The 26,699-nt window shown below is 45.2% G+C and overlaps 3 protein-coding genes across 3 annotated transcripts; 1 reads left to right on the forward strand and 2 right to left on the reverse strand.

Annotated features, from left to right (window-relative positions):
* The first annotated feature begins 1,533 nt into the window (after positions 1-1,533).
* On the forward strand, positions 1,534-6,627 carry WDR55 (WD repeat domain 55). Its single transcript, XM_065918711.1, has 7 exons — positions 1,534-1,841; positions 4,400-4,500; positions 4,585-4,672; positions 4,776-4,955; positions 5,053-5,152; positions 5,240-5,409; positions 5,491-6,627. Exons 1-7 carry the CDS (start codon positions 1,651-1,653, stop codon positions 5,807-5,809), a joined length of 1,149 nt encoding a protein of 382 aa, XP_065774783.1. The 5' UTR covers positions 1,534-1,650; the 3' UTR covers positions 5,810-6,627.
* On the reverse strand, positions 6,486-9,433 carry DND1 (DND microRNA-mediated repression inhibitor 1). The gene is made up of 4 exons (XM_065918712.1): positions 9,135-9,433; positions 8,914-9,031; positions 8,046-8,507; positions 6,486-6,949 (listed from the first exon to the last, which is right to left on the reverse strand). Exons 1-4 carry the CDS (start codon positions 9,156-9,158, stop codon positions 6,486-6,488), a joined length of 1,068 nt encoding a protein of 355 aa, XP_065774784.1. The 5' UTR covers positions 9,159-9,433.
* A 144-nt stretch (positions 9,434-9,577) lies between these two features.
* On the reverse strand, positions 9,578-26,651 carry HARS1 (histidyl-tRNA synthetase 1). The gene is made up of 13 exons (XM_065918710.1): positions 26,501-26,651; positions 26,139-26,228; positions 20,879-20,998; positions 14,917-15,012; positions 14,152-14,277; positions 13,427-13,534; positions 13,176-13,274; positions 12,855-12,948; positions 12,589-12,716; positions 12,250-12,492; positions 10,589-10,705; positions 10,254-10,400; positions 9,578-9,995 (listed from the first exon to the last, which is right to left on the reverse strand). The coding sequence occupies exons 1-13, from the start codon at positions 26,588-26,590 to the stop codon at positions 9,924-9,926; spliced, it is 1,530 nt and encodes a 509-aa protein (XP_065774782.1). The 5' UTR covers positions 26,591-26,651; the 3' UTR covers positions 9,578-9,923.
* Positions 26,652-26,699: the final 48 nt, after the last annotated feature.

Raw genomic sequence — 26,699 nt, forward strand, 5'->3', positions numbered from 1 at the left:
TGGTCCATAGCTGCCACTGCCTGCCCAGAGGTACAACCTGAAGGCTTACAGGATCCAAGAAAAGCTAGATGGTTACCTTAGCCATTGGCTTTGGTTACTTTCACCTTGAGAGAGTAAGGGCTTTCTGAAGAAGCCAGCTTTGTGCATGGCATCTAGGAGGTTGAAATTGGGCTCTGTCTGAAATAACACCTAGAAGGGTTAATTTCAGACAGTAAGTGATACCCTGATTTCATGGTGGTTGTTAGCAGTCACAATTAGGGAAAAGGTCACAGAAACCAACCTGGCTCAAATGAAGATACCTAGAGGGTCACTTAAGATCCAGACCTGGGGGTTGACTACCAGTTTAAAATAAGTTTCTGCAAGTACCACCAAGCCTTGTGGAAGTAACCAGGTGGCCGCATAGTGAGGAACAAGGACTCACAAGTCCATACAGGGACTTGGAGCCTCGCTGAGGTCTCTAACCTCACTTCTTTCACCTCTTCTTAAGGGAGCTGGGTGTCAGCATGTAAGATGTCTTAGAAGGCTTATACTACCTTATACTACAATGTGAGAACGTTCTCTTCAGACAGAAGCCCATGCTCCTCCTCATCGGTCCCACAATACAGAGTGCTCTCATCTTTGTGGAATCTTTGGTAACCAGAATATCAACTGTTGTGCCAATTTTTCCTTTTCAGCAACTCCCTTGCCAGCTCAGCACTGCTAGCCCAGTCCTGCTGAGCGTCTGCAGCCAAACAGTAGGAACTGGTGGGGCACTGTTGGTTTGGCCATGAGGATATTCAGTATCCATCCGCGGCTGCAACTTAAGTGTGAGTGGGCTGCCTGCTGTCAGGGACCCCCGCAAGTCAAATTCTTGCGGTGTGGGCTTTTGTCGCTTACTGATCAAACTGGTTGTGGCTCATCTTGGTCTTTCACCAAGCCATGAATGCCTGGCATCCTCCTCTCCTCCCCTGAGGGCAGGCAGTCATCCTTACCTTTTGCATGCCAGGCTTCCCTGTCCTTCACTATCTCCTAAAGTTTGCTCAAATTCATGTCTATTGAATCTGTGATGTCACCTAACCATCTCATTCTCTGCCGCCCTCCTTTTGCCTTCAATCTTTCCCAGTATCAGGGTCTTTTCCTGAGAGTCGACTCTTTGCATCAGATGGCCAAAGTATTGGAGTTTCAGCAACAGTTCTTCCAATGAATATTCAGTGTTGATTTTCTTTAAGATAGACTGGTTTGATATCCTTGCTGTCCAAGGCACTCTCAAGTCTTCTTCAGCACAATTCAAAAGCATAAGTTCTTCCCGGCTTATACTTTATGGCTGACTGCTGGAGGCAGTACCAAACTGTCAGCTTGGATCAGGAAAACGCAGTTCCCATCTCCAGGTGAAGTGGCCAAGGAGGGGGTTGACGGTTGTGCTGTATAGCCAGCCCAGCAACTCTCCATTGCAACGCATGGAAGAACCGGGCATAAGCGGCCTAGATCCTCAGTTCGTTTCCACCTACGAGCCGAGTCCGGCCCGCCTCTTCCGGGTTACGGAGAACGCCTAAACGCCACTTCCTGTCCGGCCCCTCAACCCTGAAGCGGTTCCCTGGGCCATTCCTACCGCTGTGTAGCTGGTTCTTGGGTTCAGTTCCCGGTTCCTTCGCGGCTCAGGTCACCTGTTGCATGGACCGCATGTGTGAGGAGAGGCCCGCGGAGGATGGGAGCGACGAGGAGGATCCCGACTCCACAGAAGCCCCAGCCCGGATCCGGGACACTCCGGAAGATATCGTCCTGGAGGCTCCGGCTAGTGGGCTGGCGTTCCATCCGGCCCGCGACCTCTTGGCAGCGGGGGACGTGGACGGGGACGTGTTCGTGTAAGTGCGGGGCAGAGATGGGGGCGTGAACAGTGTGGTGGGCCTAGGGCTGCTCAGTCTGGAAGCTCCCCAGGAATGGAGCTGGGATGAGGAAAGAAAGTTACCGGGAGATTAAGTTTACAAGACTCAAATCTTGTCCAGTTAGTTTAATAACGTTCGGCTTTAAGCAGGTTACCACACAAATCTCTTGAAAGAACTGAAAGAGTGGCTGGAATGCCGTGACGGAGCCCGGACAAGCAGGCGAACAAGTAGTCCTTCAAGACACTTAATTCCCACCGAAATATGTATTGATTCTGAAACAGGACCAACTGGGCCCCCTGCTTTCCCTCCTTGCCCACTTTAACTGATGTTTAAAAAAAACAAATCCGACCCCTTCACTTCCTTGAATAGTTTACCCTTCAATAGTTTACCTTTGTTTTTAGGATTTAGATTCCTTAATCTGGTTAAAGGCCTTGACCTTCTGGCCCTTGTTCAGATTTTTTTTGTTTCTGTGCTTATTCATTGTTACCTTTTAAAAAATGCACCTTGAAGGCTCAGCTCCTTTGCACATGTTATCCTTCGGCCTGGAATTTCCCTCTCTTGCACCTATTTGTCCCAGAGTTCTCAGCATCTCCTCACTCTTCCAAGGTGATGCAGACGAAATTAGATTACTTGTTAGAATCTGCTTTGGCACCAGATCTACCTTTTCCTTCTAAAATGCATAATGATGTGTAATCTGTGTTAATAATTTGAATGTTGTCTCCTCCACTAAAAAAAAAAAAAATTAACTTTTTACCTCACCCCACAGTAAAAATACCTTTTATGTTTTGTGTGGTGCACTTTGATATTTTCTGGTTTATTTTATCCTATAGTAATTGTGGGCATACAGAAAATGCTGACTGGAACTAATGGGTCATGACTAGAATTTGAAATACGGTGTTCTGGAGTGTATAATCTGTAGTCTGTTTAGTTCTCATTATGTCTGCTGCTTCTAGCCCAGGGTGAGTGCTCAATACATGTTTGCTTTTTGAATAAAAAATATAAGCTGGAAGCAGTGAAAAGCCATTGAAGGCCCTAACCAGGAGAGTTGTTCTATCAGATTTACTTAATGGATTTAAATCCCAAACCCTTCATTAGCTACAGTGTCCTTGGGCAAGTTAAATTTTTTTTTTTTTTTTTTTTTAAATCTTTGGAAATGGTAACAATGGGTGATTCCCTTGTGGTCCAGTGGTTAGGACTTGGTGCTTTCACTGCCAGGGTCCCAGTTTCGATCCTTGATTGGGGAACTAAGATCTCGCAAGCTGAGTGGCGCAGCCAGAAAAAAACAAAATGAGAACAATAATACTTATTTTGTAGAGAGGTTTATTATTTCTGTCCACGTTTACAGTGTCAGGTACTTGGGAGTCACCTTTCTTCATACCCCTCATGGCTTCTGTTTGTCTCCTCTTCCTGCCCTTAGCCACTACCTTCTGGAGGCCTTGAAGTTAACTCATGACCATTCCAGAGAGGTTCCTTTTGCCCAGAGAATTCAATTCAGACTTCTATTTGGCCTGCATGATTGTCTTAAGCTCAGTTCAGCTCATCTTTCAAGATTTAGCCATACCTCTCTTGCCACTTGAACTCTCCTCATCCCTTTTTTCTGCCGTGGGAAGAATATTAGCATCTGTCTCCAGTATCTGCCCCTTGTTCTCTGCCAGGTGAACTACTTATTCTTCATGATCCAACTCAGGTGTCATCAATGTGGTTAGCTTTCCAGGACTCTCTTCCCTTCCAAGGTATTCATTCAGTCTGTGAATATTTATTAAGCAGCTTTTTCATGTTAGACACTGGGACAGAGCATTTATTGAACCCTTTTTGAAGATCTGCTGAGGCAGGCACTGTGGATAATCTCTGGACAGGTACTTGCCTTAAAGCTGAGCTTACAGGCTGGTACCTCTCTGTTCTCTCTCCCTTTTCATCCTACCACTATTTCAGCATGTTGTCATAATTGTGGCTTCCCTTAGCTCCCCTGGGCTTCCATGGTGGCTCAGATGGTGAAGAATATGCCTGCAGTGCAGAAGACTTGGGTTTGATCCCTGGGTGAGAAAGATCCTGGAGAAGGGAATGGGTACCCACTCCAGTATTCTTGCCTGAGAATTCCATGGACAGAGGAACCTGGTGGGCTACAGTCCATGGGATTGCAGAGTTGTAGACGACTGAGTGACTAACACTTTCACACTTAGCTCCCATAGACCTGGAGTGTAAGATCCCTGTCTTTATTAATCTTTACATTTTCAACTTCTGGCCTGTTCTTCTGTTGTTAGTTTTGGACTTCCAGAGTGATTCAGACTTAATCTTTCCCCAGGCTAGGGTTTCCAAAGATGAAGAGGGATGGGGGTGGGATGAGGTCCCAAATCATACATTGAGTGAAAAAAAGATATAACATTTGAAAGTCACTGAAAATGGGAAAATGGGATGGTAAGCTCCTTGGGCTTGGAGGTGTACAATCAGTAACTCCTAGGCAGATGGAAAGTTGGCTAGTTGGTCCTACACTGCCAGGTGAGGTCTGGGGTCATTCATTGTTCTTCAATTCTCCCCAGCTTTTCCTACTCCTGCCAAGAGGGAGAAACCAAGGAGCTGTGGTCCTCAGGTCACCACCTGAAGTCCTGCCGAGCCGTTGTCTTCTCTGAAGATGGGCAGAGTGAGTGTTAGGGAAGGCTGCCAGCAATGTGGTGGTGGGAAGGAAACAATGAACAGTACCATGACCTGGGCATTTCCTCCCCAGAACTTGTTACTGTCTCCAAGGACAAAGCCATCCATTTTCTAGATGTGGAGCTGGGCCGACTGGAAAGACGCATTTCTAAGGCTCACGGGTAAGGGGAAGCCGATTGTGTGTTGAGATAAAAGATAAGGATTGACCGGTACATCCCTACTGGGACCAAGGTGCTCCAGGAAGTTCTGTATCTATGTCTCTAGTTCCCCCATCAACAGTCTCCTGCTGGTGGACGAGAATGTTCTGGCCACTGGGGATGATACAGGTGGCATCCGCCTCTGGGACCAAAGGAAGGAGGGGCCCTTAATGGATATGCGGCAGCATGAGGAATACATTGCTGACATGGCTCTGGATCCCGCCAAGAAGCTGCTGCTGACAGCCAGGTACAGCTTCAAAGCTGTGTCCCACTCCTTTTCCTATATTACATGTCTCCCTCAGTGAGTACCTCCAGCCAAGCCTGGTGCTTTGCTCTCTCTACAGTGGAGATGGCTGCCTCGGTGTCTTCAACATCAAGCGACACCGGTTTGAGTTGCTCTCTGAGCCCCAATCTGGAGACCTCACCTCTGTCACACTTATGAAAGTACAACTGGGTTGGGTGAGATGAGGGTGTGATAGGGACTTGATCTGATGTGACTCCACAAACATGTTTTGCCCTGTTTCCCTGCAGTATGGGAAGAAGGTGGTGTGTGGCTCCAGTGAAGGTACCATCTACCTTTTCAACTGGGATGGCTTTGGGGCCACAAGTGACCGCTTTGCCTTGAGAGCTGAGTCCATTGACTGCATGGTTCCAGTGACGGAGAGTCTGCTGTGTACTGGCTCTACTGATGGAGTCATCAGGTGAGAGAAACCAGATGGCCCTCAAGTCATAGGAAGGGCAGACCTAACCAACCCAAACCCAACACTTTTCTTTCTGCCCAGGGCTGTCAACATCCTGCCGAACCGAGTGGTGGGCAGTGTGGGCCAGCATGCTGAGGAGCCTATAGAGAAGCTAGCTCTCTCCCACTGTGGCCGTTTCCTGGCCAGCAGTGGCCATGACCAGCGACTCAAGTTTTGGGACATGGCCCAGCTGCAGGCTGTGGTGGTGGATGACTACCGCCGACGCAAGAAAAAGGGAGGACCACTGCAGGCACTGAGCAGCAAGGCCTGGAGCACTGATGACTTCTTTGCAGGACTGAGGGAAGAGGGAGAGGATGCCACAACTCTGGAGGAGGAGGAGAGTGAGGATGACAGTGACTGAAGGGATGAGCTGAAACTCAGGATGGGTTCTCATGGACAAAAGTCTTGTTTTCTGGGTTGGATCACTAGAGAGGCTGGGAACTGAAAATATCCTATTGTGCAGCATGAGACGATGCTCAGGATCAGCACATTGTGTGAGAAAGTATTGGTTTTGTGGCAGCTGCTCACTCTGCCAATGTAAAACAAAGCCCACAGTTGGGGCAAGATAGCACGGACACAGGTATACACCAACCAGGGGTTTAATATAAATACAACCAGCATAGAAGAATTCAAAACTACACATACACCAAAACCACAACACCAAGTGGTGGGGGCAAAGGCAGATGTTTGACTCTTTGGCTCCACCAGCCCTCAAATAAAAACTTCAACAAAGAAGACAAAACAAGAAAATAAGAAGCAAAGATTCATACTAAGCTGTGGGAGGAGGAGAGAGGGTGTGTGTGTGTGTGACACAGAACACCTTGGGGTCAGATGAAACCCCAAAATGGGAGAAGTTCCCTCGCCACAACTTTGGCCAAACCTGAGCTGCCCCAGGTGTTCTGGGGCCCTGCCCCAGTTGGGAGGCTGTTTCAGGTCTAGGGCAGGGCCCAGGCTCCTCCCCTTCTTGGGATCACATAGTAGCTGCCCAGGCCTGCTGGGCTGGGTGCTGACACAGACTGCCTGTGGAGAGGATAAGGTCACTGCTGAACCATGGTACCTCCTGCCTCAGCCCCAGTAGACCAAAGGAGGCTGGCCCTAGACTCATTTATTGCCTCCAGCAGCCGTGCAGATACTGCATCCTTAGCCACCTCATGCCCATCCTGCCCATCTGGGGTCAGCATAACCCAGATGAGGCCACTGAAGGGCACTGGATGCCCAGGGATCACCACCTGGTACCAGAAGCGGTGCCAGCCAGCAGGGCCTGTGCCCAAACACTTGGTGAGGAACACTGGGCTGCCCAGCTTCATCCGTTGGCACAGCAGCTGCAAGGCAACCTGAGACCCTTGGAACTCGAGCCCCTGGTCCCTGGCCAGGGCTAATCGGCTGCCCTCTGGCTGTAGGCACTGTAGCGAGGGACCCATGAGCTGCTGGCGGAGTCGCTGCTTCAGGTCTGGCTTAAGCCACTCCACAGCCACCTGTTCTCCACAGAGGTGGGACTGCCCTGCAGGAAAAAGGCAGAAACAGGGTAGGTCTAAGCCCCAGGCCCAAACTCCCAGACTCTCGAGTCCTTTGGAGTCACATCTTTTTAATCTGTTAGTTGGTTAGTCATGTCCAAATTTGTGACCCCATGGACTGTAGCCCACCAGGCTCCTCTGTCCACAGAATTCTCCAGGCAGAGATACTGGAATGGATTGCCATTTCCTTCTCCAGGGAATCTTCCCAACACAGGAATTGAACCTGGGTCTCCAGCACTTCAGACAGATTCTTTACTGTCTGAGCCACCAGGGAAGCCCCTGGAGTCACATAAGCCTATCTAATTTCTAACCTCCCCATTTCCTGGTGGTGGTACCCAAGTGTGCATGTGTTTCTGGTTCTTTGCAACCCCATCGACTGTAGTCCAGCAGGCTCTTCTGTCCAAGGGATTTCCCAGGCAATACTGGAGTGGTGGTCATTTCCCCCTCCAGGGGATCAAACTCCTGTCCTTTGTGTCTCCTGCATTGGCAGTTGGATTCTTTTACCACTGAGCCACCAGGGAAGCCTGTGACCCCAGGCAACCCAAGTTAAATAACTTCTTTAGGCTTCACTGTATTCATTTACAGAGGGACCTAATAACTGCTACCTTCTAAGTTCCCTTGGGGTACTAGTTGATGGCAGGCTTTGTCTACCTCATAACCATCACAATAGCTAAACTTTACCATAAATACTTGCCAAGAACAAGAGAATGTGCTAAAAGCTGTTTAATTAGGCTCAGGAAGCAGGTTCTACAATGTATAAAAGGTAAGCTCAGTTGATTGCCTCTGGCAAGTCAATTTTTCTTAAACCAGTCTCCAATCTCAAGAGAGACAACGTTCTGTTTCACTACAGTGTGTAGGGTTAAGTCAGGAGATAATGCGTGGAAAGTGTTACATTTAGGTCATTGATAGCTGGTAGGACCAGTGGAAATATAAAAACGTGAGGTCAAATAGTCTGTCTCAAACCTGACCCTAAGCTCTCGCAGCTTTAACCCGTTTGCTGAACTATGCTGACCTGTAGAGGTAAAGTGCCCGGCATAAAGTGTTTACTCCCAACCAGCGGTCCCCCGCAGTCTCCAGTCCTACCTTCCACCAGGGCCTTTTTGGCCATGGCTGCGGCCCGGTGCGAGCTGAACTTGAGCAGTGCGATCTGTGCGGGCGTCGGCCCGGGGCTGGGCAGCAGCAGCGCCTCCTGCAGGCCGGGTCCCAGAGGCTGCAGCGCGCGGAGCAGGGCGGGGTGGCTCAGGCCCTGCGGCAACCCGTCCACGCTTAGCTCGCACTTCTCGGTGCTGCGGCACACGAGCAGCGGGCAGGACGGCCTCAGCAGATGGTTGTGCAGCGTGGCGATGGCGGCCTGGGCGCCGCGCCGCGAGCTGTAGCGGGCGTAAGCGAAGCCGCGGTTCAGGCCGCTGAAGGTCATCATCAGACGAAACTCGTAGAGGCGGCCCACGCGCTGGAACAGTGGGATCAGCTGGTGCTCGTACACGTCCTGGGGCAGCCGCCCGATAAACACCTCCGACCCCGCTGGCGGCGGGCTGCCCACCCATCCTGGAAGAAGAGGGTGGGGAAGGGCACCGTCATCCAAGCGGATAGTTCTTGGGTCGGGGTCCAGGGACCGAGAGCCTGAGGGAGTATGGGTGCACACGTCTGTGAAAATGGGTAAAACACCCGTACTCCTCCGGGTCGTCGGCATAATCGAGTGACTGAATTACCAATGGGACTGGCACCTTAACACTAGACTTGCTCCCTTCCTCGAGGGGGCGGGTGGGTGGGAAGACACAGATTACAAATTTCATCTGCTGGGGGCGGGGGGCGTGTAACGGGTAGTTTGGGGTTTCTGACTAAACTCCGAGTGGAGCCTCGGGGCAGGCCCCTCCCTCCCCCGAACGCGGCGAGTCGGGGCCGTAGAGGCTGGCTTAGCCCCCTAGCAGGCATACGGCTGGGACGACCTTACCTGGGGGTGGCCCGCCATACTTCCTCTGCCCGTTCACCTGCACCAGCCGGATGCCCGTCTCCCTGACCCACGCCTCCAACGCCGCCTTGTTCTCGGGATTCACCCTCTCACACCACAGCTGAGGGGAAAAGGGTGGGTTGGAATGGCGGACTGCCGCGTCCGTCCCCCGTCTCGCCAGTGATGTCCAGGGTTCATCAACCCTCTAGTATCCAACCACTTACCTCACATTCGCGTTTGGACTGCATGGCTTCCCAGCTTGCGCACTCGTACCCCCTTTATAACCTTCTCCCTATCTGCCTATCTGGAAGCTTCCCTACCCCACCACCCCCCAAGCTCTCATTGGCTCTGAGCACGACCCCGCCCACCAAGGGGGTGGGGTATCCGCCGAACTTGCGCCGCTCGAACCTCGCACCCGCAGGTGAAAGCTAGAGACCCTAGCAAGTGCGTCTGCAGACAGCTCCACCTCTTCAAAAATGGCTTGCAGACTGGCAGGATGGAGGCTACATACAGATGAGAACGTCCGGGACACCCTCCACCCTGCAGAAGAGCCCATGGGGGCTACTGTTAAGTGTCTCTCCCCATTTTCTACCGCTGAAGTGGTCACAGTGGGAGACCCAGACTCTGACCAGGAAGGCAGGGGTAGGCGGTAGTGACACAGGCAGGCTCCAGTGGTTGAGGCATTTTATTGGACCTTCCAAGGCTGGTTGTGGGGAACGTTCCCTCCACCCGGTTGTAGGTCTCTGCAGAAGAGACCATCTTGCGCCAGGTCCCTGTAGCCCAGGGACACTGGCAGGACTAAGCCCCCAGAGCCATATGGAAAATGGTATAGTACCTGACCATTTTTGTCTGTGATTACAAATAAAATAATCATAATAAAAATAAAAAAGTCTCTGTTCTGACCACTTTTCAGGTCTTCCTGTTGGGACAGAAATGTGCAAAGCTGAAGTAGGTATGCAGAGTCTTAGCCTTAAATAGTGTCAGTCCCACTTTCTTCGGATAGTTTGCTCAACTCAGCAGATGCAAAGGGGCTGGCTTGTTCTCCTTTTGATTTCCTCCACAAGGTCTTCTCTTCGGACGTCCACCTGGTCAGGAAAGAAGGACAAGGTAGTATGAGCATCTTGTGTTCCACTGCTGAGTGCCTATGTCTTCCTCTAGTCATCAGGCCTGGCTCCCCTGGGAGCAGGAACCCAATCAACACGTCAGGGGAGACAGTGCTTCTGTCTTTAGTCCTTTAGGGGGCTAATATGAATGCCAGACTTTTGCTCAGGTCTTGAGTGGGCTGCAGCGTCCAGAAATGGCATTCATTCCATGTCCCTCCCCCTTCCTGCCCACCTACTTACCTCTTCCCTGCTGGCCACTGAGCGCAGCTTGATGACCCCGTCCTTGAGCTCTTGTTCACCAATGATGGCCACCAGTGGGATACCTGCCTCCTCACAGTACTGCAGCTGATTCAGTAACTTGGGGTTCTTTTTGTAGAGCAGTTCTGCCTGCAGGGGACCAGGGAAGAAAAAAGGCTGGCTTCTGCAGTCCTCAGGGACAACCTTCTTGGGGCCCCTCGCTCTCATCTTCACCCCAAGAAATCACAGCAATGGCAGGGCCTCTGTGGACAAGCTTTTATTTCGTGTGTGTCCAGCATTCCCAAATGTGCTGCCACCCGGGGGCTTGCCTCCTCTACCTTGATCCCAGCATCCCATAACTCTGAGATGAGCTTCAGTCTCTCTTCCAGCAGCTTCTTCTGTGCGGATGCCACAAGCACCTGTGTCTCTGTGGTCCGTACCTTCTCCTCCAAGGCCTAGAAAAGAGTTAAGAAAGAGCTGAGCTACCCTTTATAACACCTTCAGTGAGCAAACAGAGCAGGCTCTTGTCAGTATTCTGAGAACAGGCCCTCCTGTTCTGAGAACAGAACTCCATGAGGACAGGCTAGCCTTTTCTCATCTAGCAATTGGGCAAAAAGTAGCTCTTAGAAGAATAAGAAATGAACTGAGTGGCTTGCGCAATGACTTGCCAGAATAAATAATGGAGGGTAAAGGTAGCTTTTAAAGGAAATGGCAACCCACTCCAGTATTCTTGCCTGGAGAATTCCATGGACTGTGGAGCCTGGTGGGCTACAGTCCATGGGGTCGCAGAGTCGGACACAACTGAGTGACTGAGCACACACAAAGGTAGCTTATGTACAGTTTATAAACAAGCTTATCTCCATGTACTATCTTGTGGATCAATCATAAGGAAGTGATATTCTGCGCTCACAAAGGCAATCCAATCACCCCTAGCAGTTCTAGTATTGACAATCAAGACTATCTCTTACACTAAAGCCATTGGAGGGGTGTGGATGGAGGGGAGAAAGAATGCTGCTGCTGCTGCCTGTTTCTTTTTATGGAAAACTATTTCTATTGTTCTTACGATATAAGCTGCCTGTTGGAACTTCAGTTGGAAAACAGTGACCTCAAGAAAAGGATGGGAGCAGTGGGAAGGTTACTTAAGAACAGTAGCAACAGAAGTGGGCCTGAGGCCACGAAGGGCTTCCCTCACATTACTGTAGGTGCTGGGGAGTCAAGATAGCCATCTGAAGGATCCCAGAGCCTCAGATACATGCTTCCCACTTAGAGACAGTATCAGAGTCATTGGGAGCAAGACTGGAGTTAGACTGCCTGCATTCAAATTCTGACTGTGTCACTCAAACTTTGGCAAATTATTTGATCTATAATCTTCAGTTTCCTTGTCTGAAAAATGTAAATAATAAAAGTAGTTGCCTTCTTGGGCTTCCCTCATAGCTGTTAGTAAAGAATCTGCCTGCAGTGCAGGAGACCTGGGTTCAATTCCTGGGTTGGGAAGATCTCCTGGAGAAGCAAATGGCAACCCACTCCAGTATTCTTGCCTGGAGAATCCCATGGACAGAGGAGCCTGGGAGGCCACAGTCCATAGGGTCCGAAGAGTCAGACATGACTTCATGACTAAACTACTACTACTACCCTCAGAAGGCTGTTTAAGAAGTTTTTTAGACAGTGCATGAAAAGCACTAGGCAGAGTGCCCAAGCACAGAGTAGTAAAATATTAAGTATTCTGTATCATGTCTTTAGATATATTGGCCTGGATTTCTGACAGCTCTGAGCAAAGTAGGGACCCAGAGCAAAGGACTTTGTGAAAAAAGAATGATTAAAGATCCATCAAGCTGGCCTGTATTAGGGTGAGAGTCTGAAGGACAGCAACTGTCTTCTCTCTTTCTTTGCAAAGATGCTCCTTGACCAGTGCAGTACTACTTCCTCCTTAGAGATCAAAGAAGATAGCTCAGGTGCCACCAGCTGTCCAGAATTTCTTCCACCCAGCCCCAAGCCCTACCTCCAGCCTCTGCTCCACGATGGAAAAGATCCGCTCTACTCCAATGCTGAGCCCCACACAGGGCACCTTGCGCCCTTTAGGGTCAAACATGCCCACCAGTCCATCATAGCGCCCTCCAGCAGCCACGCTGCCCACACCCAGGGGTTCTTCCCCTGCTCGGGCTGGGGGCTGTAGCAGCACCGCCTCATAGATCACGCCGGTATAGTAGTCCAGTCCTCGAGCAAGGCTCAGGTCAAAGGAGATCTGGGGGGACAAGAACATGGTCAGTATCAGATAAGGATCAAGGGCTGGCCTCCAGCCCCGGAGCTCAGCTGAGACTCCCATCCCAACCTGACTCACCTTGTCAGCAATGCCAAACAAAGTCAAATACTCAAATAGCAGCTTCAGGTCTCCCAGACCCTCCAAGGCCTGCTTGTTCTGGGACAGTTTAGGATCCTGGAGCAGCTGTTCCACCAGGGATACTCCACCTGGGGAGACAGATCTGTGAGCCAGACTGACTGACAAGAAGAAAAAGATACATGTATGCATACACACACAAAAAGGAATTTCGGCTTTAGCGTGAGGGCAGTGGGATGGCTGCTTGGGAGGCAGGCTTTGTTTCTCACCATGCTGCTGGACGTAGTCCCCAATGCGGTCAGCCACCTCAGGTGCCAGGCCCTTCTCTACTACCATCTCATTCTTTACTTCCTCCCAGGACACCTGGGCAGATAGATATGGGTCAGGGAACCCTGGACAGCTTCCCCAGGGCAGAACAAGTATGACCCCTCTTCAGGGGGTGTCTTGAGCAGAAGCTGCCTGTCAACGTATATCCTGGAGCTAACCTTCCTCTGTGGGCACAGAGGCAGGGCCCTCTCTCTCCTAATCTTTTCCATATCTCAGCGCAAGGTTGCACCTGGGAAAAGAACAGTCAAGTGTTTGGTGGTTACCTTGTCCAGCTTGTCCACTGAGGAGCAGATGGTGCGGAACTTGCTGTCTGGAACACCACAGACGGCAAACATTCCATCTAAGATGCGCCGATCATTCACCTACAGTGACCCAAGGCATAGTGACAAGGAATCTCTTTACATGACCCTTAATAGTGTTGGATGCTTAGACTACTGTTCCCTCTGTACCAGAACCTTCTCCTGTGAGAGGCCAGGCCCAGCTTTGCCCCCCCACATCTCCACTCAGTTCTGACCTTGACCAGGAAGTCGCCAATCTGGAGTGAACTCAGGATCTCACACATGATCTTCAGGCACTCTGCATCAGGAATCATGGGGTCAAATTGCCCAGCAATGTCAAAATCCTGTAGGGAGAGGGGTAGTTAGAGGTCCTCAGGGGTTTAACCTTGAGGGAGAATCCTGGGAGCTCTGTTTTCCATGAAGGAGGCCTTATTGCACTCATGTGCGGGCCATGTTCTTCATTTTCTGTCTGACTGTCAGCCCAGAGGAAAACCCCAGCCTTCCTGGGTCTCTAACCAGGCCTGGTTTTCTTCCCATCTATTGGGCTATTACTTTCAATATTTTTCCTTATTTCCTTCCACTGTTGTGGGGGGAGTTACCTGGCCTCCGTCATTTTCTCTCTTTAGAAGCTCTGCCACCAGTCTGGATGACAGTACCTCAAATCCAATTTCCTCATCCTTTGCTGTCATCCTATCACTGTGGTTTAATATAAAGAGCACTGGACCAAGACTTCTAGTCCTAACTTTGCCCTTCTTATTCCTATAGTCTCTTCATCTTCCTGAGCCTCAAGTTTACTCATATGTAAAATGAGGAGAATAATCCCTGTCCTGTATGTGAAAATACTAAAATCTTAGGGTTAGCATTATCTGGGGCATCTAGTTTGTTCAGGACACCATGAGTACTCAGGAGGTTCTACTAGCTCGAGGGAGTGCTGCCTTACCCAGCCTGCCCCCATACTCACACATTGGTAGAATTCCCGATATCGGCCTCGGGTCATGGCTGGGTTATCCCGTCGATATACTTTTGCTATGTGGTAGCGTTTAATGTTGGTCAGTTTATTCATTGCCAAGTATCGAGCAAAAGGAACCTGATGACAAAGTTAAGGAGAATGGCCCACTTATCACAGTCTGGAAGTTGATGATCCTCACCAATAGAAGCTGGGGTCTAACCCCACCCTGTGTGGGTTAAAATCACCACCTGTAAGATTAACAGCATTTCTGAACATCAGCAAGAATCAACTCTGTTACCACAGGGGCTGCTGAGGTCTCAAAAAATATTAAGGCTCTTTTCTTATGGGGCTGTGGTGAGCACGGCAGAGGGGTGGGCAGATTGGCCGGGGAGCAGAAAGGGGGCCCTATTCAGCGATGTTTAAGCGGATGATTCTGTGACATAGCTTGGAGATAAAGGAAACAGACTTTTGGTCAATTAAGGAGAACGCCATCCATTAGACAGGACAAGGGAGACGTATTTTGAAGCCAAAGGATTGCTGCCAGAGTCAGAACTGGAGCCTGACATAAAGCTGAGGTCTCACTCAGGATTTCAGAAGCCTTCTAAGGCTAGCTATGCTCTGTTTAGCCAAAGTTCAGTTCCTGCTTTAGAGAAAGAATTTCCCTGATTGCAAGATGTATTATATTTGATTCCACCTATGTCTAGCTGCCCTCAAACCTGAGGCTAGAAAAAGCCCCAGCCCAGTGAGGGCCAATCCATCCAAAGTTTAAAAAGATACAGTGAGGTCATATCGAAGAGACAGCAGCTCCCCACCCTGGTCCTTCAGGTCATAGATAAGCTTAGAGTCTTCTCCATACTTTCCAGTCAGTGTTTCCTGGAGAAAAAGAAATGTGATCACAAAGATAAATATAAAAATTTAAAAGGAAGTTTTAAAAACAAAACAAAACCACCCATTCTAACGATGACTGATTTCAACTTGTATTTCCTCTAAAATTCATATATTGAACCCCCAGTCACCTCAGATTAGGGCTCTATTGGGGGACAGGGTCTTTTTTTTCTTTTCTTTTTTAAAATTTTTTATTTTTCAGTGGGTTTTGTCATACATTGATATGAATCAGCCATAGAGTTACACGTATTCCCCATCCCAGTCCCCCATCCCACCTCCCTCTCCACCCGATTCCTCTGGGTCTTCCCAGCCCACCAGGCCCGAGCACTTGACTCATGCATCCCACCTGGCCTGGTGGTGTGTTTCACCACAGATAATATTTATGCTGTTCTTTCGAAACATCCCACCCTCACCTTCTCCCACAGAGTTCAAAAGTCTGTTCTGTACTTCTGTGTCTCTTCTTCTGCCCTGCATATAGGGCCATCGTTACCATCTTTCTAAATTCCATATATATGTGTTAGTATACTGTAATGTTCTTTATCTTTCTGGTTTACTTCACTCTGTATAATGGGCTCCAGTTTCATCCATCTCATTAGAACTGATTCAAATGAATTCTTTTTAATGGCTGAGTAATATTCCATGGTGTATATGTACCACAGCTTCCTTATCCATTCATCTGCTGATGGGCATCTAGGTTGCTTCCATGTCCTGGCTATTATAAACAGTGCTGCGATATGAACATTGGGGTGCACGTGTCTCTTTCAGATCTGGATTCCTCAGTGTGTATGCCCAGAAGTGGTATTGCTGGGTCATATGGTAGTTCTATTTCCAGTTTTTAAAGAAATCTCCACACTGTTTTCCATAGTGGCTGTACTAGTTTGCATTCCCACCAACAATGTAAGAGGGTTCCCTTTTCTCCACACCCTCTCCAGCATTTATTGCTTGTAGACTTTTGGATAGCAGCCATCCTGACTGGCGTGTAATGGTACCTCATTGTGGTTTTGATTTGCATTTCTCTGATAATGAGTGATGTTGAGCATCTTTTCATGTGTTTGTTAGCCATCTGTATGTCTTCTTTGGAGAAATGTCTGTTTAGTTCTTTGGCCCATTTTTTGATTGGGTCGTTTATTTTTCTGGAATTGAGCTTCAGGAGTTGCTTGTATATTTTTGAGATTAATCCTTTGTCTGTTTCCTCATTTGCTATTATTTTCTCCCAATCTGAGGGCTGTCTTTTCACCTTACTTACAGTTTCCTTTGTTGTGCAAAAGCTTTTAATTTTCATTAGGTCCCATTTATTTATTTTTGCTTTTATTTCCAATATTCTGGGAGGTGGGTCATAGAAGATCTTGCTGTGATTTATGTCGGAGAGTGTTTTGCCTATGTTCTCCTCTAGGAGTTTTATAGTTTCTGGTCTTACATTTAGATCTTTAATCCATTTTGAGTTTATTTTTGTGTATGGTGTTAGAAAGTGTTCTAGTTTCATTCTTTTACAAGTGGTTGACCAGTTTTCCCAGCACCACTTGTTAAAGAGATTGTCTTTTTTCCATTGTATATCGTTGCCTCCTTTGTCAAAGATAAGGTGTCCATAGGTTCATGGATTTATCTCTGGGCTTTCTATTCTGTTCCATTGATCTATATTTCTGTCTTTGTGCCAGTACCATACTGTCTTGATGACTGTGGCTTTGTAGTAGAGTCTGAAGTCAGGCAGGTTGATTCCTCCAGTTCCATTCTTCTTTCTCAAGATTACTTTGGCTATTCAGGGTTTTTTGTATTTCCATACAAATTGTGAAATTATTTGTTCTATTTCTGTGAAAAATACCATTGGTAACTTGATAGGGATTGCATTGAATCTATAGATTGCTTTGGGTAGAATAGCCATTTTGACAATATTGATTCTTCTAATCCATGAACACGGTATGTTTCTCCATCTGTTTGTGTCCTCTTTGATTTCTTTCTTCAATGTTTTATAGTTTTCTATGTATAGGTCTTTTGTTTCTTTAGGTAGATATACTCCTAAGTATTTTATTCTTTTTGTTGCAATGGTGAATGGTATTGTTTCCTTAATTTCTCTTTGTTTTTTCATTATTAGTATATAGGAATGCAAGGGATTTCTGTGTGTTAATTTTATATCCTGCAACTTTACTATATTCATTGATTAGCTCTAGTAATTTTCTGGAAGAGTCTTTAGGGTTTTCTATGTAAAGGATCATGTCATCTGCAAACAGCGAGAGTTTCACTTCTTTTCCTATCTGGATTCCTTTTACGTCTTTTTCTGCTCTGATTGCTGTGGCCAAAACTTCCAACACTATGTTGAATAGTAGTGGTGAGAGTGGGCATCCTTGTCTTGTTCCTGATTTCAGAGGAAATGCTTTCAATTTTTCACCATTGAGGGTGATGCTTGCTGTGGGTTTGTCATATATAGCTTTTATTATGTTGAGGTATGTTCCTTCTATTCCTGCTTTCTGGAGAGTTTTAATCATAAATGAGTGTTGAATTTTGTCAAAGGCTTTCTCTGCATCTATTGAGATAATCATATGGTTTTTATCTTCCAATTTGTTAACGTGGTGTATTACGTTGATCGATTTGCGGATATTAAAGAATCCTTGCATTCCTGGGATAAAGCCCACTTGGTCATGGTGTATGATTTTTTTAATATGTTGTTGGATTCTGTTTTCTAGAATTTTGTTAAGGATTTTTGCATCTATGTTCATCAGTGATATTGGCCTGTAGTTTTCTTTTTTTGTGGCATCTTTGTCTGGTTTTGGAATTAGGGTGATGGTGGCCTCATAGAATGAGTTTGGAAGTTTACCTTCATCTGCAATTTTCTGGAAGAGTTTGAGTAAGACATGTGTTAGCTCTTCTCTAAATTTTTGGTAGAATTCAGCTGTGAAGCCATCTGGTCCTGGGCTTTTGTTTGCTGGAAGATTTTTGATTACAGTTTCAATTTCCTTGCTTGTGATGGTTCTGTTAAGATCTTCTATTTCTTCCTGGTTCACTTTTGGAAAGTTATACTTTTCTAAGAATTTGTCCATTTCATCCAAGTTGTCCATTTTATTGGCATAGAGCTGCTGGTAGTAGTCTCTTATGATCCTTTGGATTTCAGTGTTGTCTGTTGTGATCTCACCCTTTTCATTTCTTATTTTGTTAATTTGGTTCTTCTCTCTTTGTTTCTTAATGAGTCTTGCTAATGGTTTGTCAATTTTGTTTATTTTTTCAAAAAACCAGCTTTTAGCTTTGTTGATTTTTGCTATGGTCTCTTTAGTTTCTTTTGCATTTATTTCTGCCCTAATTTTTAAGATTTCTTTCCTTCTGCTAACCCTGGGGTTCTTCATTTCTTCCTTCTCTAATTGCTTTAAGTGTAGAGTTAGGTTATTTATTTGGCTTTTTTCTTGTTTCTTGATGTAAGCTTGTAATGCTAAGAACCTTCCCCTTAGCACTGCTTTTACAGTGTCCCATAGGTTTTGGGTTGTTGTGTTTTCATTTTCATTCGTTTCTATACATATTTTGATTTCTTTTTTGATTTCTTCTATGACTTGTTGGTTATTCAGAAGCGTGTTATTTAGCCTCCATATGTTGGAATTTTTAACAATTTTTTTCCTGTAATTGAGATCTAATCTTACTGCACTGTGGTCAGAAAAGATGACTGGAATGATTTCAATTTTTTTGAATTTTCCAAGACCAGATTTATGGCCCAGGATGTGATCTATTCTGGAGAAGGTTCCGTGTGCACTTGAGAAAAAGGTGAAGTTGATTGTTTTGGGGTGAAATGTCCTATAGATATCAATTAGGTCTAGCTGGTCCATTGTATCATTTAAGGTTTGTGTTTCCTTATTGATTTTCTGTTTAGTTGATCTATCCATAGTTGTGAGTGGGGTATTAAAGTCTCCCAGTATTATTGTGTTACTATTAATTTCCTCTTTCATACTCGTTAGTGTTTGCCGTACATATTGCAGTGCTCCTATGCTGGGTGCATATATATTTATAATTGTTATATCTTCTTCTTGGATTGATCCTTTGATCATTATGTAGTGTCCTTCTTTGTCTCTTTTCACATCCTTTATTTGAAAGTCTATTTTATCTGATATGAGTATTGCGACTCCTGCTTTCTTTTGGTCTCTGTTTGCGTGAAATATTTTTTTCCAGCCCTTCACTTTTAGTCTGTATGTGTCTCTGGTTTTGAGGTGGGTCTCTTATAGAAAGCATATATAGGGGTCTTGTTTTTGTATCCATTCAGCCAATCTTTGTCTTTTGGTTGGGGCATTCAACCCATTTACATTTAAGGTAATTATTGATAGGTGTGGACCCGTTGCCATTTACTTTGTTGTTTTGGGTTCACGTTTATACAACCTTTCTGCATTTCCCGTCTAGAGAAGATCCTTTAGCATTTGTTGAAGAGCTGGTTTGGTGGTGCTGAATTCTCTCAGCTTTTGCTTGTCTGTAAAGCTTTTGAATTCTCCTTCATATCTGAATGAGATCCTTGCTGGGTACAGTAATCTAGGTTGTAGGTTATTCTCTTTCATTATTTTCAGTATGGGGGACAGGGTCTTTAAAGAAGTAGCTAAGCTAAAATGAGGTCATTAGGGTGAATCCTAATCCAATAAAACTCATGGCCTTATAAAAAGGAAATTGGACACAGAGGAGGGAAGACAATATGAAGACACAGGGAAAAGACACCATTTAAAAGCCAAGGAGAGAGACCAGGAACAGATCCTTCCCTCGTGACCCTTAGAAGGAACCAACAGCTTATCTTGGACTACCAGCTTTCTGGCAATACATTTCTGTTGTTTAAGCCACCTAGTCTATGATATTTTGTTATGGCAGCACTTGCAAAACTAATCTAGTTGGTAGAAATAGAAATGAGTACAACCATTTGATGCAGAAATTCTATCTCTGGGAATTTATCCTGTAGATAAACGCCCACTAGTACCAGACGTTGTTCTAAGCCGTGTCTCCATCTATGAACAAAGGCAGTCCATGCCCTCTTGGATCTTCTGAAGTATTGACAAGAGACAGGCAGTACATTAATGCAAGGAAACAAATTAACAGATAATTTCTGATATGATAGCTGCTTTAATGGAAATAAAATAGGTTGATATGCTAGATAAGGGTTGCTTTAGAAAAGACATTGGAGAGGATTATTTGAGGAATGGCATTTTAATTAAGATATGAAATGAAAATCTATCATGTCTAATTTACTCTGAAATTAAACTCATGCAAAGAGCTAGGGAAAAAGGGAGCTCAAGGAGAGGGAAGAGCAAGAACAAAGGCCCTACGATAGACACATTTAGTATGTTCCAGGAACAGAAAAAAACCATGGTAGCAAAGGGGGCAAGGGGAAGAATAGCATGAGAGGAGAAGCAAAAGGTAGGCAGTTGCCACATCATGTAGGGCCTTGTAAGCCTGAGTAAAGAGCTTAGATTTTATTATAAATGCACTGGGAGCCAGTGGGTTTTAAGCAAGGAGTGATGCAAAGAACTGCTTTTTAATAGAACTAGAAAACACCTCAGGGTCCATCAATAGGCGACTTGGTTGCATATTTATCCTTTATACATTTGATCTGCTTGTATTTAGGAAACATCTTGGATACAGGTGACACAGAATTCAGGGTAGTCTGGAGCCATAACAGCTTCCACTCCTGAAAAGGGCTCTCTTTTGGAAGCTGCTGGCTGCAACCAAGGTAAATAAAAAGCAGGCCTTCTCCCTCTATGCCAGTCCCGTCCCCCTTCTCATGGAGAAAATACCAAGCTTTGTCTGCAATAAGAGAGAAGCCTTTGGGCCTCACTCCCTTGCCACCCTCTTTGTTGTTGGTATTCCCATTCTTCCACCACATAATTTCTGCTCATCCATATCTCACCTTGAGTTCAAATACAGGTGTATCAATCACTTCTGCACCATGGCGCTTGAAGCAGCTGATGATTACATCAAACACCTTCTCCCGAACTGCCATCTGCCGGGGACTATAATCTCTTGTGCCCTTGGAGTCAAAATCAGCCAGAGAACCAAGGATGCGATTTAAAAACAAAGAATAATACAGTCTAGAAATATACAAGTATGACTTCAATGATGATGAATGAAAACTCTGTCCCAAACTTAGATTTCCCTACAGGTCACTGAGCGGTAAAACAGGTGCAAACAATTCTTTATTAACTACCACACCTATTAGCTCTCACCTTTCTAAATTTTGATGCATCTTTTTTTTTTTTTTAACGCATCTTTTACCTTGGTTCTATCTTTCCGAATTCTTGGAACTCTGTTCTCTTGAGAAATTTTCCTAAACTAATTTTCTGGGATAACAAAACATTTCCTTGCCTAACAGAAAACATCTACCTGATGACAGGCATATAAGCAATTCAAACTGGCTTAACTTATTGAATTCCAAATTTTACAAGTAATATTCTCTCCCAGCATACCTTAAAAAAAAATCCTAGTGAATACTACTTATCTTTAATTTGTTTCTGCTAGCCCTATGACATGGACTGAGTAAATGAATTAGAACATGTTGAGAAGTTAAATCATTATTTAAGGCCACTCAGCAGGTTCATGGCAGTCAGTATCAGAACTCTGTTCTTTCAGGTCAGAACTTCTAGTTTGGGTTGTTATATGCTACTCACAAGTAGGACCTCTTTATATTCTTACTATTTACTAAGGACTCCAAAGTGGATTATTCCTATCAATATTTATCATGTTTGAAACGAAAACTGCAAACATTTAAAAATATTAATTCACTTAACAAAAAAGAAAATCCATTACATGTTAACAAAAATAACAGTTTAGGAAAATGTAACTACTTTCCAAAACAAGGAGATTTGGTGAGAAGAGTGGCATTGATTTACATTTTTGCAAATCTTTAATGTCTGGATTAACAGAAGCCAGCTCTAATTCTCATATATGCTTTTTGCATTCAATTTTGTGGTGATATGTTGTTCTGGTTGAGTATATAAAGAAAATTTAGCCTTACAGAGATGTATAATTGTAAAAGGAGGAATATTTTAATAAACTTTTCAGCTAACTTTAGATATTCCTAAACTACACCAAAATCTGATGAGGGAAAGCTTCTTAAGGATTGGTTACAACATGGAATCTAAAACTACATCAATGAACTTTTTACACTGTCACATTAAAATCCATTATAAGGAACACAGAATTCATAGAGACAGAAAGTAGAACACTGCTTACCAGGAACTGGAGGGAGGGTAGAATGGGGTATTACTACCCCATTTATTGGGTACAGAATTTTAGTTTGGTATGGCAAAAAAGTTCTGGAGGATGAACAGCGGTGATAGTCATACAACAGTATGAATGTACTAAATGCCACTGAACTGTACACCTAAAAATGGCTGAAATGGCAAATTTGATGCTATCTATATTTTACTACAATTTAAAAGGATCTGTTACTCTATCTTGTACTTGGAATGGCTATTTTATCCAGGCATGATTTTATAACATCATGCATTGGTCATTTAGAAAATATTGTTTCTTTGATAACAGTTATACAGATCTTCCAAATGTTGATATGCTTCATTATACAATATCAGAAAATGATACTTGTTCATGTCACCATTGCTGCTACTGCTAAGTCACTTCAGTCGTGTCCGACTCTGTGCGACCCCATAGACGGCAGCCCACCAGGGTCCCCCGTCCCTGGGATTCTCCAGTCAAGAATACTGGAGTGGGTTGCCATTTCCTTCTTCAATGCATGAAAGTGAAAAATGAAAGTGAAGTCGCTCAGTTGTGTCCAACTCTTAGCGACCCCATGGACTGCAGCCTACCAGGCTCCTCTGTCCATGGGATTTTCTAGGCAAGAGTACTGGAGTGGGGTGCCATTGCCTTCTCCGTCATGTTACCATAGATCTCATCAAAAAAGTTTTAAGTGTTGGGAAGCTGTCAGGCTCATGGTGGAAAATAACAAGTTCTAACTTTTTCTTGAACACTTGAATTTTATTTTACTGGCAACACATACTGTTGAAAGTTTCCCTTGAGGTGTCAAGTGCCGGGCCAGCCGGCTAAAGAACAGGTCGAGGATGCAATCACCAGAGCACCTGAGAAAATGAAAGACTAGGAAAGATGGGGTTGAGAGGGACGGAGTCAGCTTGTGACTGATTCCGACGACTTTATTGAGGGGTAACATACATATATATGTTCACAGGACTCACCAAATTTTAGATCAAAGACATGCATACGTGCAGAACTGCAGACACTAGTTTTAGCTCATGAATTTTATCTCAACTCTTTAAGACTAGCAGAGGATGGCACTGGCGTCTTACAATCAGTTAAAGATTCACAGGAGCTTGATAATCTTGTCAGAGTCAGGAGAATGGGCAAATGGTGGCTGCAGCAATTTCCTTGAGGGAGGTGAGAAAGGCCAATTTGCACTTTAATAAATCAGGGGTGGCGGGACAGAGAGAGACCCTTTGATCTCTCTCAGGGCCGAGAAGGGGCCTGAGCAGTCAGGCCGGCTCCCCGCAGTCAAGGTGCACTTTATTCATTTTTGTTAAAAGATCTGCCAGATATCCAAATCTTTAACACAATAGTTTATCTTTCAGTTTTTCTTTCAAATACAAAACGTTTTCCATGAGGAAAGCAGCTAGTTCACCTTATAATTCATACATGGCACCAAGTATTTTTTCTATTTTGGGATGCAGCAGAAGTGCTTTATGCGTGCTTCCCATTATATCATGTGGAGTATTAAAAAAGTGTACTCAAGGGTCAATGATCAGTAAAATTAATAATTTTTACTGTTTTATCATGGACATTCTTAAGTAAAACTGAATTTTTTTTCCCCTGTGAGTTTTTGAAAGTAAAGAATATAAACTGACTATTAGTACAGCTCCATGCCAGCATCTTGATTTGTGCTAAGACATCAGCAGTTCTACACACCAGTGCTTTTGCACCTTCATTGCAAATGAAATGAAAAGGGCATGTAACATGAAAGTAATTTTGACCAGGAAGTTCCCTTGAAAGAGTCCTTTCCCTGTAATATTGAGTTTTTTGTTAATTATGAATCACACATCAAGAAATGTATTTCAACAAACTGGAGTGGATATTAACTCTTCACTATATTCACATTTTCTTTTAACATTATATTATGGAAGTTTTCAAACACACATTATAGAGAATAGTACACGGAACCACCAGGTATCTACTATCCCGCTTAAACAACTATCAACATCTGCTATTTTTTAACTAAGCCCCAGCATTTTTTTCCTGCAGTATTTTAAATTAAATCCGAGATATCATATACTTTCATCCACAAATATTTCAGTATGATTCTCTAACATACAAACATTAAAAAGAAAAATACTGTAATACCTTTCTTACAACCAACACAACTTAAGGTCAGCCCGCTTAACAGCAACCCTTTAGATGGTGCCCAAACCATGTTTATTACTCCCAATTGTTGCAGTCATATCTTTTTAGGCTTGGCTTGTCTGAATCAGATTCTAAATAACTTCATGTCTTGTACTGGGATGATGTGTCTCACGTCTATTTAATCTGCAACAAATTCCTTTTTTTTTTTTTAATTGTCCTTTCTTGTTGAGGAAATTGAGTCATTTTTCTGAAAGAATTTTTCTCATTCTAGATTTGGTTAACAGTATACTCAATGTGGTCATTTAACCTGTGTTCCTCCATTTCCCATATTTCCAGTAAACTGGTAGTTAGATCTGAAGACTGATTAGATTCAGGTTCAGCTGTTCTTGCCAAGAACACTTCATAGGTGGTGCTGTGTACTTCTTATTGCATCACATCTGGTGGAATATAATATCTGGTTGTCCTACTTTTAGTGATGCTAAGATTGATCATTGGGTTTAGGTGAGGCCAGCCTGATCTATCAATAAATCCCCATTAATCTTTTCACTCATCATTGAATAGCTATTGATGCTTACTGCCTTGGGATTTTACACTGCCTTTTTAATGCTTGAAATGAGTTACATGTAGAAAAGAATAGCTCAATGATTTTAGGAGCCCAAAGAATTACTCTTAAAAGGTGACATCTCAACATAAGGAAGACAAATCATCTCCTACTGTGGAAGTAAATTTCACATATATTCATTGAATACCTATTTAGTCCCAGGCAGCTAGTCTCAGCCTCTCAGGTTAAATCAACCATGTGAATAATGAAAAGTCAGCAATAAATGCAATAACAGAGTATTTATGAAGTGCCAAGGGTACCTAGATGATGGGTAAGTAGTCCAGTTTATAGAACTCACAGAAAGTGTCACCTGAACTGAAATCATGGAGGCTGAGCTAGCAACTTCATTCCACTGTACTGTCCCTCTCTATTTGATTCCAGACATAAAGTCTTTTTCTAGTTCTTAGATAGTACCAAGATTCTTTCTTGCTTCAGGATTTCCCTACCTGGACCTATCTTCCTCACATTCTTCACCTGGCTGTCTCCCACTCATCAACAGATCAACTAGTCTATTATTTCCTCAGACTCTGCAGTTCTCCCTTATTTTTCTCAGAGCATCCTTTCTATTTCTTTACATAACTTAACACAACTTGTATTACATATCCATGTGTGGGATTATTTTTCTTCCCAAGTCTGTTTCCATTGTAGGATGTAAGCTGTGTGTGTGTGTGTGTAGTCGCTAAGTCGTGTGCAACTCTTGCGAACCCATGGACTGTAGCCCACCAGGTTCCTCTGTCCATGGGATTTCCAAGGCAAAAATACTGGAGTGGGTTGCCATTTCCTTCTCCAGGATATCTTCCCCACCCAGGGATCGAACCCGTGTCTCCTGCATTGCAGATGAATTCTTTTATCACCGAGCCACCAGGGAAGCCCAAGCTCTCTGAGGGCAGGCTATGTTGTTCACCATGGTACACTCACTGCTTTGTACACTGCTAGAAACACAGTAAGCACTCAGTAATATTTACTGAGTGAAAGGAGGAGTAGACTCCCCCGAGCACCCAGCTGGCCTAGTTTCTTCCATCACTTTGCCACCCCAGAATGACTCAGATAGAGTCCAGTCCAGCCTGACGCCAAGAGCAACTGCTGTATCCTATGCAGCATTTCAGATCCTCCTCAGTGATCTGGTTTAGGTAGGCAGGCATATGTGTCCTTGTGAGTGGAATTAGGGACCCTCTAGGAGGCTCCCTAAAGGAATGATATTTACCTTGGGAGTTTTGAGCACAAACTTCGGTTTTCCTTCATCAGGGCCCAGCTGTGCCTTCAGTTTCAGTAGTTTTGCCACCTCCTCTTCGATCTGTGGAGGGAAAGTCGGCGCTGGACTACCGCATCTGCCACTCCCTCCCGCTCCAGCCATTCATTCAGTATCCCCCTCTCATCAGGACGTGGGCCATATCTCTCTCCTAGCTTTGCTTCCCCCAAATCCTACCCCAACTACCTCCCAACTCAGCCCGTTCTGCTATTTACCAGTCCAGTCCCTCTTCCAGATCCCTATCCTCTGAGCAGACCCCCCCCCCCCCCGTCCTCGCTGGCCTTGTTTTGTCCTCTCTCCCGCCGCCTGGGTCGCACCTGCTCGGCGCTGGCCTTCTGCTGCTTAAGGCCCCGCACACGCTCTCCCTGAACTCGCACCAGATCCTCCAGAGCCGCACGATCGGCCATACTGGCTGCCGACTGGATGTGACTGCTGGCTAGATAGGCTGCGGTGGCCACAGCCTCGACTCGGAGGACTTCCGGATATCGAGTAGTTGGCCCATACGCCTAGAGAGCC

The sequence above is a fragment of the Muntiacus reevesi genome, chromosome 1 (genome assembly GCF_963930625.1).
Source record: "Muntiacus reevesi chromosome 1, mMunRee1.1, whole genome shotgun sequence".
In the NCBI taxonomy this organism is placed as follows: domain Eukaryota; kingdom Metazoa; phylum Chordata; class Mammalia; order Artiodactyla; family Cervidae; genus Muntiacus; species Muntiacus reevesi.